General features: G+C 53.9%; 1 protein-coding gene across 4 annotated transcripts in view; it reads right to left on the bottom strand.

Moving 5' to 3' along the window:
- PLCE1 (phospholipase C epsilon 1) overlaps window positions 1-14,607 on the bottom strand; it is a 103,793-nt gene that overhangs the window by 66,044 nt on the left and 23,142 nt on the right. For all 4 annotated transcript variants that reach the window (XR_012941359.1, XM_076065967.1, XM_076065964.1 and 1 more), the window contains exon 2: window positions 4,393-7,198. Coding sequence is in view for 3 of the 4 variants with exons in the window: in XM_076065967.1 (XP_075922082.1) it covers window positions 4,393-6,699 (2,307 nt within the window). In the remaining variant the exon portion in view is untranslated. The remainder of the gene's footprint in view (window positions 1-4,392; window positions 7,199-14,607) is intronic.

Raw genomic sequence — 14,607 nt, 5'->3', positions numbered from 1 at the left:
GAGAAATCGCCATCGAACCTATCCACTGCTGGATGAAGGCCTCCCAAAGCCGTCGTCACCTCTCACAGCCTCACGACGCAATGATCCATCGTTCCGTCATTCCTCGGTCGCTCTCGACCACCGGCCATTTGTCCCGTCTGGTTCAAGCCACGGACCTCTCTAAAGAGTCACCGTGACGTTCACAACTTGTGGATGTTCTCTAACCCACGTGTTCCTCTTCCCGAATATGATAGGTGTAATGATTCTCTGCACGCTCTTCAGATTGTGTTCCACGCTGCATGGACCTGAGCTTGGTTACCTTTTGCCAGGTTCCTCTGTCTCTCTTGTATAGCCTACAGGATGTGGGGCTAAACTGTGGAGTGCCAATAGAAACCACACACGCACACACACACGCACACACACGAGTGCATAACATTCAAAGGCTTGCTCAGCTGCGTTCAAGAATCCTCCTTTTCTTTTCCGTTCGGCACTTGACAAAATGGTAAGTTTTGTTTACATTTTGACACGTGCACATGAAGAAACGTGCACACGGTTATTCAGGGCCGACATGCCCACGCACGCACACCAAGACAAAGAGAGTTTTGGGGCAAGTGCTGTTAGTGAGCACCTATGAAGGCCATAACGGTACACAAGGAGGTGGGTGACCAGCACCACGCCCGACTGCCTTTGTCTCCCTAGTGGTGATGTTTACACCGCACCAGGTTCTCATGCGAGGCCGATTCGATCTTGAGGAGGCCCAGGACCAGTTCAGAAAACCGTCACTGGTGTTGCTCATGAGCGGGAATTGACTTCGGGTCACCGGGTTCGTAGCAGAGCTCGCTAACCACGACACCACATCTCCCCACCAGGCACACGCACATACATACACGCACGCACATACATACATACACGCACGCACATACCATGTGTCCCATGTTCGCTCGTTGCCAGAGCAACACCCAAACTGTGCACGCTTCTGCATGTCATCATGCGTCTTCCTGCCAGCATTGCGGAGCGTATTTACTCAAGTAAAAATAATGGATTTGAAATCTTATTGAAAGACTAGATTGCAAACATTCTAATCGGAAAATAATCCGGCGTTATGACCTGGACACGTAATATTCATTTAATCCAAATAAACATTATTCCTTTCATAAGAAGCAAGGCAAACAATATTGGGAAACGTTGGGAAGGAGAAACGCCGGCACGTTACTCGTTGAGGCCAATTTAACTTCCAGCCGTCAGCTGGGAAGTTCCAAATCGGTTGGAGCATTTAATGAACTCAAAACCCCATGGCCTCTCCCTCCCCAAGAAACAACAAAAACTTTCCTGCCAATTAAAACAAACAGAAGCCACTCCCCTTTCCTAAACACATCAACTCCTTAACATCATTCCCGAACCGACTCCAAATATTAAAAACCAACACCTCTCTGAAAGGAATGTTCAATGATCAACAACACGTGACATTATGTCAAGAGCGAGCCAGTGCCTGGCGAGGAGCAGTGAGCTGCGTGCGCTCTGCAGCCCCCCCGCTGCCTTTCCGTGTCGTGCCGCGCGCTCTCAGGGCACGACGGTCGACGTTTCGCACCACGTGCCGGGGAGCTTCTTTGGCAACGGATTTACAGCGGCACAGGCCGGGAGCCGGTTCGAGGATCCTGACGAAGCAAACCCGGCGCATGAAATGCAAGCAGTAACGACCCGGGGAGGCAGCCGGCGAGAGCTGGATGCGCGTCAGTGGCAAGCATCTCGCGTGTGCGCGAGTGGAGAGACGCTGCGGGAGCCGAGTGCGAAACCAGGAACTCAGCGTTGCCTGCATCTGGGCATTATCTGCCAAACCCCGTGGACCCTCAGGCAGTCCATTCAATGATATTACCCAGCATGCACCAGAGCGCACAGCTCTTTCTGTTGTAGAAATGTGTGGTGTGTCACACGCTCCAGAAATGTTGAAACCTCGCCCTCACGCGTCTGTAACCGCCTCAACATGCCTGCACGCTCCCTTAAAACTCACTCCGCTCTTCCAAAGTTGGGTCACGTTTCTGAACGAAACTCCAGTACCATTAGCCCCCACATCTGATTAATTGGCACGTAAAACCACCGGCATCCAGTTGTTATTTTAGCTGTTATTGTAGCGTTTTTTCTTTTCACACAAACACCGGGGTTGCTAGGGGAGAGAGAGTTTGCACCACTGCCAGACTGCAGCCTTGGCCCAGCTCACACCCACACCTGGCGATTTTTAGAGAAATCATTAGTTAATAATGAGTATATTATCGCACACCCTGCACTCACCCTGCGTGCACCTCTGTCTTCCACTTGTGTGTGCCTCTCAACGTTCTTAGGGCCACAGAACATGCAGGCGAGAGGTAAAGGTGCAGCCGCCGCAAGTGCTCGCCCATGCCACTGCTGGTGGAAGGGCCTCCCTGCTCGAGTGAGCTCTACTGAACCCCTTTAAAGGGGCATCGTTGGCCTAATCTTCCTCACGGGCCAGTCGTCTTAGAAGCAGTGGCAATACACAAACTTTACGTGAGCGCACGTGACCTGCTGACCTAACGGTGGATGTGGTGCCTGCCCAATTACACCACTTGGTGGACAGAAAGGGGGGGTGGGGGGGGATTTAATAAATAAACTATCACCCTTTGCCAGGAGGATGTGGTAAATGGTACATTTATGAACTCAACTGATCAACAGAATGTCTAGGGTCATTAACTGGCCGATATTTATCTGTGCGTGCGAGCAAATACACGCATGTTGAGTGTCTTCCCAGCACAGCTCCACGCTGAGACCTGCCCTCTCGAACACGGAGTGGGGGGGGGGGCGCCAATCGGCACCGGGAGGTCGTCTCAAGACTGGGGAACCGGTCTATGAAGATCTCCCGTGCGGCCTTAACGCTGCGTCAAAGCAAGTGCTTTAGAGCGGGCTATATGCCGTGTCCCGCTGTACAGCCGTGGTCTCGACGTGTGTGGTATCACCGTGCTATCGCAGAGGGGCGGTCCGCTGCACCGCGCGACTGCGTGTCCTTGCAAGATGCCCTGCGCTGTGCGCCAGCACAACGTGGAGCAAGCAGCGGCTGCGGTCAAACCTGAGCACGTGTGTCGGTGTGCTCGTACTCGTGGCCTCGAGGTGCACATGGCCTGGCACAAGCGTCGTGGTGACGTCACCGCCACTTAGTGGCGAATGGCGGTTGTTGTTGTTGTTGTTGTACTCATGTTAGACCCTTCCAGCCGATGCCTTAACGCGCCCCCCCGTGCCGGACCGCCTGTCTGCCTGTCTGCCCAAAATAACAAACGCCAGACGCCCAGAGCTCTCATCACCCCAACCTCTGGTCAAAGGCAGTGAAGCCAGACTCCATAAAACATTGTCGAGGAACAGTCTGACAATCATTGAATTAAATTAACGGTACATTCTGCTCAAAGTGAACGCTGGCGGACAGAGTGCAACAGCGAGGAAGTTGAAGAATAGACGCCTCATTCGAGATTCAAATATCGCATGCCCGCTGGTATCGCAACATCCACCGGCTGATTCTAACGTCTCCTTCATGAGTGTAAATTGAAAGCCACAAGCCACAGTGCCACTGTGGCCATGAAACCCAAACTGTGGACCAGAGAGTAAATGACCATAGCCTGCGCTCCTTCAATGGTGGAGGTACAACAGCAAAACAACATGAACCGTCTCTCTCCTGAAGCCCTCTCTCGTTGTGGCCAGCAGCAGACCTCGACAATGGCATTCACCTCCTGAACGTATTGCTGCCATACGCAGGAATAGAAGAGAAGAACCCTTTTTCAATTCACTGCTGGATGAGGGCCTGGCCACGCCGTGCGGTCGACGATGGCCGTTTGACTGCACCACGGCGCTGAGGGCTCTTGCTGAGAGATTGCACCGCCAGGCCCTTCCCCCCGGTGGGTTCCATCTCGCGCTCCGGTGAGAGTTGTGACTCGATTCGGAGGACATCGTAAATATGATGAATTGCAGTGCACGACACCGGTAGTAGCCATGACAGGGAATAGATTATATTTTTCAAGATGCCGAATTGCTCGGCGTATTTGAATAAGGGCAGGACGACAAACAGTTCTGCTACTTCTTAATGAAACCCATGTGATGACAAATGCTTTTTATAACGAAATAGCGCTGCCAAGGCAGTCCCTGACACGGCGTTTCAAGTGTGCCGAGCGGTATTTTTCAAGCTCTACCAAGGCAGACCTCGGCACCAAGAGGAGACGAGAGCAAATCGCCCATCGCCACGGCGACACGGCTAGCCAGCGGGGCCTGGCTCATCAGGCTCAAGATGCTGGGCGCAGAGCTTGCGTGTCTCCTGTGCAGTATGCCAGACGCAACAGCCCGCGTGCAGAGTGCAGGGGATAGGGGGCAGGGTGCAGGGTGCAGAGGGCAGAGGGCAGGGGTGCAGGGTGCAGTCCTTACCTTCACGTTGTGTTCTCTCAAGGGGCAGCCCTGCCCCAGACTCCGGATGCACAGCAGGATGCTCAGCGCTCCGTCTGGGCCCTGCTCGCTCCAGAAGCTGCCTGGGAGATGTCCATGGGCCCCAAGCGAGTTGTGCTTGCGATAATAGTGCAGATGCAGGAGGCGCCTCCTGCGACAGGGCTGCGGGCGCGACGTCGAGTGCCACGCGCCGCCGAAGCGGCCCGTGGGCCGGTACGACGCCGCCGCCGCCGCCGCCGCCGCCATCCAGCCGCAGCGGTCCCAGCAGCCGGGGCACACAGACTTCTTCACCTCAAATCCGCCACGCCGGTATCGGCGCAGCAGCACCGCAGAGCTCGCCTTGCGCCGCCTCCCGTCGCAGCAGACCCCACCGCCGCCGCCACCGCCGTCGTCGCCCTTGGAGCCGTTGAGCCTGAACGGAGCCGCTCCCCCCTCCCGCTCCTCTCTCGTCCATTCTGGCGTCGCGGCTTCGGTCAGAAGCCCGGCGGGATCGCGCCGCCGGGTCGACGCCTGCGCCCGGCCGCGCTCGCGCGCCGTGGGCGACGTCACGTCCCTCCGGACGAGGCTGCCGTCGGCCTGCTCCTTGGCGCGCCGCCCCGCTCTCTCCTGCTTCTGCCACATGGGCCACAGCAGCTTGGCACTGGCGCGGTGCAGCGCCGCCCTGGAGCTCCCGTAACCGACTCCGTCATCGTCATCCTCCTCGTCTTCGTCCTCGGGGCAATCGTCGTTGTCGTAGAGATGCAAGCTGCCGTAGGGGCGACGGAAGTAGCACGTGGCCGCGCTGGGCCTCGTGTGAAACGGGTGGTTTCTCCAGTCTCCGAGCCGGTGGTCCGTAACCGACGCGTTGGGGTCGTGACCTTCGCTCAGGGAAGCCCTCAGGGCCGAGTGACCTGACGCGGTGACGTTCGTGGGCCACTGGACAGCCTGCAGAGGAGAGTGGCACGGTATGGAATCGAAGCTCACCGAGAGCTGCAGCGGAAGGTGGTCGCCGTCGGCCTGGCTGGAGATGTGTAGCACCGGCTCGGAGACGGACTCTGCAGGATGATGGCAATGAAGGGCCATTATATTTTGATGGGGGAAGCCAGCGTTACGGTGCATTGCGGGAGACGGCCGGCGCTCTCGCCCGCGCTCCTCGCCGTCGGGCGTAGGCGCGGCGCTTCCGCCACCCCGTTGACGAACGCCGGCCAAGCGTGGCGACGCCGCATCGTCGCGCTCGCTCCTTCGGGAGCGCGGTCCGACAGTGCCGGCGGTAGGAGCGGGGAAATGTTCCCGGACCACGGAGGCTTCGGCTGGAGACGAATCCAGAGAAGTCCACCAGGCGCCGTTGGCGCTCTTCGCGGCCCGCAGCCTTGGCCGCGAGCAAGCGGGATCGTCCACGCTGCGGCAAGGCTTTAGCGGCGCGTGGCCGGTACCGGCGCGCGGGGCGTTATCGCTCGCGGAATCGGTCGACGGGACGCTTCTCACGGCGCGGCCCGGGCCGTCGGGCGTCAGGGCCTCCGCGGTGCTCGGCGGATCGTTGGAACTCACCAGGAAGAAGCACGTGTAGCTTTGGCCTTGTTCCGAGGCCCCTGCGTCCGAGTCGGAGCGGAACTCGCGGACCGACGTGTGTCCGGGCCAGGGGGACTCGTCAGCGCTGCCGTAGTCGGAGAAGCTGTTTCCACTTCGCGAGCCAGAGCCCGAGTTGAGCGTGTCGCTCGCGCGGCCCTGGTAAACGTGCGCACTGTCGGCGATGCGGGCCGTCGCTTTGGCACGTCGCCCGCCAGGGTGGATGTCGAAGGCGTCCACGGCACAGGGAACGTCGCCGCACGACGAGATGCCGCCATCGTAGAAGTCGGGGTGAGAGGAAGCGTCGCCTTCCGTGTCCACAGCATCGTCGAGGTAAACGCTCGGATCTCCGTAGCAGGACCGCACAGGCGACATCCCATTCGCGCTCACACAGTCGGAGCCCTCTAAGAGTTCATCGTTGGTACTGCCCTGCCGCCGCAGGCACATCGTCTCGATGTACCTCTCCTCCTCCTCCTCGTCGTCGTCGTCGTCGTCGAACCACAGCCGGGCACTGCCGCTCCCGCCAACGTCATCTGCGCAGGCGATCTCGCGCCCGCACTCCTCGCACACCTCTTCTCCGTAGGGCGCTCCCGGGCCCAGGACGCCAAACTCCTCGGCACGTTCAAAGCCGCCGAGGATGGCGGCGCGGCCGCCCCCGCCGCTCACCGTGAAGCCGTCTCTCGGCTCCCAGGGGCCGCAAGCGGCCCCTGGGAGGTGCGGCGTCGGCGCCGCCAGCTTGCGCATGGCTCCCCCGCCAGACGGTCGGCGCCGGGCCGCTCCCCGCCCCACCTCCGCACGAACGGCGCTGTGCGCGTCGCGACCTCCGCGTCCCTCGGGGGGCACATCAGGCGCGCGCGTGGCGCATGCTCGCGGAATTACTTTGCCGAAAAGTTTAAATTAATATTGTTGAGAAGTGATAAAAAAACACCAGGTGAAGAAAAACTCGGCTGCCAAAACTGGTTGAGCGAGTACCGCGGCTCTCGGCGTGCGCTCGGCTCCGCTGCGTGGCCGCATTCAAGCGCACCGCACGCTTAACCCTACTCGGCCCCCCTCCCCCGCCCGCTTCTCCCTGGCCCAGGCGACCAGATGATTGCGGTTTGGCAAGGAGGAGGCGCGGCGGCGCACGTCAAGGGACGGGGTGCGGACACCAAACCCGGCTGAGGGACGAGGCGCCTTCCTCGTCGGGGGCTCGCGCCGCTCCTCCCACCGCACGGCAGTCAATCCACGGGCCAGCCTCCTCCTCCTGAAACACACGGGACACCAACGGCGATGTTTTGGTCGAGGTTATTTGTTGATAACTAAAACACACAACTTTTTTCGTCTCACGGGCGTAGAACGTCGCCTGTTCGTGTTGTCATGAAAATACTTTTGTCTATTCAACAAAACTTGAAACTGTGGTTGGATAAGCAGCAGAGGGGTCTCTGGATAAAATAACAAAAAATAGCACACTCAAAAAAGACACGGTCATACGCATGTGGCGAGGTATACAATTATACCCAGAGGGCCTTCAGACTGTTGGGGCAAGTGCTAGTAGCGAGCACCTATTAAAGACGATGCACGGAGTCAAGAAGACACTCGGCCACCTTTGTCTCTACATTATCGATATCTACACGATGTACCAGGTACTATTACGGCCGAGTCGACCTAGCTGAGGCCCAGAACCTATTCGGATATTCGTCACTGATGTTAGCCATGAACAGGAATCGAACTGAGGCTGCCAGGTTATTAGCATAGTGTGCCAACTACTACACTAACACAAATACAACAGCTGCCATTTGCCACTAAGTGGTGGTTACATCACCACGATACTTGTGCCAGGCTAGGTGCACTTTGAGGCCATGTGAAGTATCGAAGGCTCACTGCTGCTAGGAGGTCAAGCGACAGAACCAGGTGCTATCGGTTGACTGAACCGAGGTGACCGGCAGATACCACCACCTCTCAAAACACACAGTCAAAACACACAAACACACTCGCACTGATACGCACTTTCATTCCAGGTGTGTGCTTTACAATCCAATTCGATGTAAGGAGTTGCCGCTTGAGTCAGGTCGACTACCTGAAGGTTTGTGCAGTAAGAGCGCTCTATTGCATCTGGGTCTGGTCCCAGGAATCATTATGAACTTCAGATTTACGTAACCATCTGGTCTATTGGCACCTCTGCACAATTCCCCAAACCAACGTCGATTGTGCGTACAACTGTTGTGCAAAACCAAGTGTTGCAATGTTACATTCATTTATCAACTTGTTTCAAATTAATCACTTCCTTTGTGTTTGCAAAAGTGAATTTATTGCGGCCTACGGCAAGCTCCATCCAGCGCCCGCACGAGAACCGATTCTCGCCACTCCGTCTCTTCCCCTGCGGGCGACGTTCCCTCGGACGCCGCGTTCCGCTCCTTGGCTGCCGCTCCGTTACGAAACCTCGACCATCGGCCACCATCGCGTGCCCCCCCCTCCCCCCCCCCCCGGGTGACTTTAACTCACGATCATGAATATGAGCAAGGGGAGAAGCAAAAGAAGTTGCCATCGCCGATGCCCTACTTTGCTCGCGAATGCCGCCGATGTGTAAATGCTGGGCATGCACCGCGGCACTGCTCACTTCCAAAAGGACATTCGGTTTTTATTAACAAGTTTCAATAACCGGGTCCTCTGGCATAACTTGCAAATGACTCATGCTTAGGCCCGCCCCCAATGCTTGCACGAAGCCACAAGTTTAGTGGCGTGCACCTGCTCCTCCTCCACGCTACGAGCAGCTTCACGGCGTTATTGTTTGATTTGCCTTGAGGCGGCAAGGAGGGAGCGAGACCTCGGCGCTGTCGACACGAGACGTGCTGGGAACACACCCGACGATTAGGCACTCGGACTCGCCGAGAACCTGGCCCACCCGGAGTACACAAAGGTTACGCATGTACTGCGATACCAAGTGAAGTTGCACACGGCACGCTAAACAGGTCACCACACGTCACCGCACGTCACCAGGGCCCTGGTCGTGGGGTCAGGGCCGTTCCTGGGGCACCTACGAAGGCCACCAAGTCCCATTGGCCGGACGTGAACTCGCTGGGAAGGAGGAGCGGCTCGTGCCCCTTTCCTGCGAGCGATGTTGTCAGGAAAGCGGTGCGGAGGATATAGGGGAGCCCTTGAATGATATGATCTTCGTCCAAAATATTAAGATGCACCTAACGTTGCGGAATGCGACGTGAGGCGGCTCAGGAACACCGATTCATCTATCCGTCCGTAATGTCGAAGTCGTGGCAGAGGCAACGGTGAAGGGGGGAGATGAGGGAGCGAGGGGCACAGGCGGGGGCGCTACAACGCGCCCCCGTTTTAGACCCTCGGAATAACGACGGCGTAAACGTTGAACTTCTTCCGCACCGTACGTAGCCAATCGCGCTAAATCGGAGGCGCAGGAGGGGAAGGACTTTACACGAAAAGCAGTTCTAAAGAAGTGGGAAGGGACGCAGGTTCGCACGCCCGGTGCCGCCTGTGCGCGTGGGCGAACACCAAGTCCACGCCCGTCGGCTGTGGTGCAGTGCCGTCAAAACGCCAAAACGTGAATTACTCCATGCAGCAGAGCCTGCAGGCAGCTCGCAGCCTTTCCCACCATGCACGCACACACACACACAGCGACAACAATCGGCATTGTGTCGTTTTGTACACCCACCGTCTATAGTTTCACGATTGACCGCGCTTTACAATATTGATCAATTTACTTTCAACTGGGATTCTTCAAAAATATATATATACGTAAATAAGCATTTTTCAACAACAACAAAAATATATGCATGCACTGAAAACCCATTCGGTTAAACACTTTCGTTTCCTTGTGCCAATGTTATTTACCTGTGAAACTAAAGACGTTTCTGACGGACTGCTGCGGTAAGAAGTTCACTGTTTGCACCGAACCAAGTTGATGGAAACACTTTTTATTCATGCAATTAAACTCGCCGCTGAACTACAAAAATGTGTGGAATTATAAAAATTATTCCACTGCACGCTACTTTTTTTGGGGTGGGGGGGGATTAAGAAATAATTGTGAAAACCTGTGGAAGCAAAGAGAAACTTACGTAAACAATTGTTAAACCTTGGTTACAGGGAATGTACTTTACTTTATATTGATTGTTTGTGCACCAGTTTCGATTTTGTCTGTGACGTGGTTGTTTTTGCTGAGATTTCTATTCGCTTCATGGTTGTACGAAGTTGTTATGTTACCGCTTTAGTCACTTTGGTGACCCAGTTCTCTCTTGTAAGTGAGCCTCGATCCTGGTCTCTTGAGTTCTTTCCTGGTTCAACAAATTAAACTTGAAACTTTTGCAGCTATTAAAAGTAGAGGATGCTGATATCAGGAAAATAAATATATTTACGGTGAGTTCTTGCACGAGGATTTTCTCGTGCATACGTCAGAAACGGAACTTTTCCCCAGACTAGGAAATTCCATATGGTCTATACCACTGATAAACATGCACCATGACACTCAAGCATCTTCCCACGCGTCACATCTCGTGCATTCTCCAGTCAACCTCAATGACCTACGGAGACAGACATGAGCAATGACTTCCGTCGGGCACGAGCTATTAAACATTTGGGCGAGGCCTCTTCCCTCTTCCCCGCATCGTCTCGCGACGAGAACAGAGCACCGGACCTACGGCGACTCGATGCCCGATTCACCAACACGGAAGAAGAGGCATTATCACAGCGACGCAACCACTCCGCTGCTCCTGACGCAACCATCCGGCTCAACCACCTGCACGTAAAACCATAGCTGCTGCTCTACGGCAACATCAGCCGTACGAAGAAGAAGAGAATGAGATAGTTGAGTGATGTGTAGCTGCAATTAAAGAGACTTTCTCCCGCTCATGTGAACAAGCAGAGGAAACGTGTAGACACAAGTCAGCTAAAAACCAATGGATCTGATCCGGTGGTGAAGGTCTGTGCCATCAGACACAACCAGACCAGCGGCGAGTGAAGTCACGTGCAGCGCCGTCATCCTCGCTTGAACAAACGCGATCTTGACTCCATATGCAGATGGTGGCTTCTTTTATGATGGTAATATAAACACGGACCAATGTAACAACCAATATTACTCCGGTGCTAATAATACGTTAAAACGCACAACACTCTAAGCTGTCCTTTCGAATCGTGCGCACGTGTCACTAAGCCACCCGTGACTAATGTTCTGCCAGCCAGCCACTTACAGGGTGTGGCAACTTTTTGATCCAAACTCGGGGTGAGTTTCAATAAGCAAAGGCGCCTTTAATGAAATTGTAACCGCTGTTAATGCCATTTCAGTCAAAATCGCAAAGTGATTGGGCTTTGACCAAACCTCGTGCTCACGTGGGTATTTTTTTGCTTTGGCCATAGTGTCCGGATCATAACACCCTTCAGAAATTACAACCCACACCATACTTGTGCCCCGCGTCAACAAAGTTAGACAAATCTGACACTGGATTATAAGACGCACCACACCCAATTTCCCCCCGCCCCACCTCTTCAACTTTCGCTTAAAACTGCAGGTAAGAACGTTACAACAACAACTGCTCACGAGGAGAGCAAATTATTTGGCGAAGCTGCATTTGGCAGCGGTGTATGAGCACAATGACCAAAAAAAGACTCGGATTCGTCAAAAACGATTCAGGCAATGCTCCTTCTTCACCACACACTTGCCATGCTATGAGGAAGGGGAAATGCACGAAACGCCGCCCTTTGTATCGTTATCTTATAAGGCCACAGTGTTACTAATGAATGTATCGAATTATTCATGAGGACAGCGGCAAGCTGTTGTTTCTTGTCTTTTGAGAGTGTAATGTAAAATGGAAAATGATGCTGCATTATGATAACTGTATAAAGTCTGACAATATTTACAAATGCGTGGAATGGCCGCAGCCAACCCTCCGTAGCATGGTGCGGTGTGTTTATGATGACAGGTGAAAAGGAATGACACGCATATCAGTGGTAAACGTTCATTTAATAATCCATTACAAGTTGAATTTCCAAAAAATTACATGCAGGGTGGCAAAATGGTTTAGTGAAGACCACACAATGAATTGTGCATTGCTTGTCCCTTATCGGTCAAAGTCTTTCCCGAAGTATACTCTTTGGTTTTTCGGTAAAGTCACGTAGGTAACATAAAATGAAAACAACTAAATTAAATCACGACGTTTCGGAGGCAACGCAAGCTTCCGTCTTCAGGTGGAATAGCTATTCTGCTATTCTGCTGTGACTGTTCCACCTGAAGACGGAAGCTTGTGTTGCCTCCGAAACGTCGTGATTTTATTTAGTTGTTTTCATTTTATGTTACCTACGTGACTTTACCGAAAAACCAAATAGTATGAATCCTTGCAGTCACGAAAGCTTGAAATCTTTCACGAAGGTCACGTGTCACCATTGTCTCACTGCAGCTGTGTCACCTTGTTGTAACCGCTACTACGATTCCTACAGCTATCATCACCATATTGCAACCGCATTCTTTGATATATATTTTTTTACTTGTGCCACCATCAGAGGACAGTAAAAATACGAGGCCCGGTTGCCACCGTTGAACACCTGCACATAATCATTGTCACACGTGGTGTTGGTGGCCGTGAGCGGGAATCAAACTCGGGTCCCCGGGCTCGGAGCGCAGCGCGTTAATCGCTACACTATCGCTCCCCACACTCACGCACTCACAAACACTCGCACGCACTCACAAACACTCACGCACACAAACACTCGCACGCACGCACACAAACACTCGCACGCACTCACAAACACTCGCACGCACTCACAAACACTCGCACGCATACAAACACTCGCACGCACTCACACTCGCACGCACGCACTCACAAACACTCGCACGCACTCACAAACACTCGCACGCACTCAAACACTCGCACGCACTCACAAACACTCGCACGCATACAAACACTCGCACGCACTCACAAACACTCGCACGCACGCACACAAACACTCACGCACACAAACACTCGCACGCACTCACGCACACAAACACTCGCACGCACTCACGCACACAAACACTCGCACGCACACAAACACTCGCACGCACACAAACACTCACACAAACACTCGCACGCACTCACAAACACTCTCACAGCCGTCTGCGCGGGTGGCCATCGGTCCCTCTCCGCTGCCGTGTGACCCGATCTCTCCCGAGCCATTGGCCCACCTGGACTGTCCTCAACTCGACTTTATAAATTCAGCAATCGGCTGCTAGGTCTTTGCCTCACGTAATTTTAGAACAAACAAAAAACATCTAATATTCTACCGTGTGTATATATATATATTTATATTTGGTTTGGCGAAACATTAAGTGCATCATTAATGAGAGCGACTCGGAAAATACCCGAGGCCGATATCGCGATGCACGCCCAGCACAGCAGCGTCATCAAGTCCGGGGGCCACCTCTGGCAGCAGCAGCAGCAGAGGCGGCGTTTTGCGGGGCTGCTCTTTCCCAAGGACACATGGGGCTCTGCATGGTTGTTTTTTTTAGTCCGTTGATTTCCCACAAAAATTTCCACAAAATATTTTTGGGAATTTACATCACACTCATTTGTACCGACATTTGGACAAAGCCTTTCATGAAGTCAGTTTTAACTGCACCAAATAGTGCCGACGGGAAACGTGTTTTACAATGTGGTCCAATAAAGTCAGCTTTATTCACATTTTATGACCAGGGGATTCTTTATTGCGAGTATGCTACAAAGGATTTCGGCTTTCCTTACCGACACAACTTCACAATTGCACACACGGATTCGTAAGTTAGTGCAGCACCTGTACGTATTTGCTAGAGGCGTTACTTACACAGCACGAGGAATGTTCCCAGCATTTACTCTAAGCCACTAGTGCACAATCACTGTTCAGTAGCAAACATTCAGTGGATGGTAAATTTCTCTTCCAGCTTCCTGCTACTTGGTGCAGCGCTTATTAATGACCAAGCATGGACACAGTTCCGGGGGGGGGGGGGAGAATGGGAATAAAAAAATATCCAGGGAAACACTTCCCGATCCCTGTGTACACATGCAGGCATGGACACACGTGAAGAAAACGAGCACACAGAGAGGCCAGCAACACGCATCACATCCAACAAAGGTCTCGCTCCAGCTCTCACACTGCACACAATTTCACAGGCCTTTGGTAGTGAAGCAGAGGTGAGTGGTGTGTTGGTGTGTGTGTGGTGTGTTGGTGTGTAGTGTGTTGGTGTGTGGTGTGGTGTGTTGGTGGGTGGTGGGTTGGTGTGCGGTGTGTGGCTTGCAGTGTGTGTGGTGGGTTGGTGTGTGGTGGGTTGGTGTGTGGTGGGTTGGTGTGTGGTGGGTTGGTGTGTGGTGGGTTGGTGTGTGGTGGGTTGGTGTGTGGTGGGTTGGTGTGTGGTGGGTTGGTGTGCGGTGGGTTGGTGTGTGGTGGGCGGTGGGTTGAGGTGCTTGAGGCAAGGGGAGTCAAACGTGTGGGAGGGCTGTGTCGGCATCAAGAGGAAGTTGGAGGTTGATTTATGCGAGAGATATAGTCCATGCAAACCATGTGTGAAAGTACCCAGGCAACAACAGAGGTCACGCCTATAACGCCGTACCATGTTTCTGGCGGTTCCTACGTAGACAGACACATGGTCTGTTCTGCCAGCAGTGTAGTAGCAGCTGAGAGCGTGTGTTGTTTGAAAGCAATACTTTA

The sequence above is a fragment of the Petromyzon marinus genome, chromosome 9 (genome assembly GCF_048934315.1).
Source record: "Petromyzon marinus isolate PM22_M1 ecotype Great Lakes invasive population chromosome 9, UKy_Petmar_22M1.pri1.0, whole genome shotgun sequence".
Classification (NCBI taxonomy): Eukaryota; Metazoa; Chordata; class Hyperoartia; order Petromyzontiformes; family Petromyzontidae; genus Petromyzon; species Petromyzon marinus.
The sequence above is the reverse complement of the archived record's forward strand: the minus strand, read 5'-3'. Positions and strand labels throughout refer to the sequence as shown.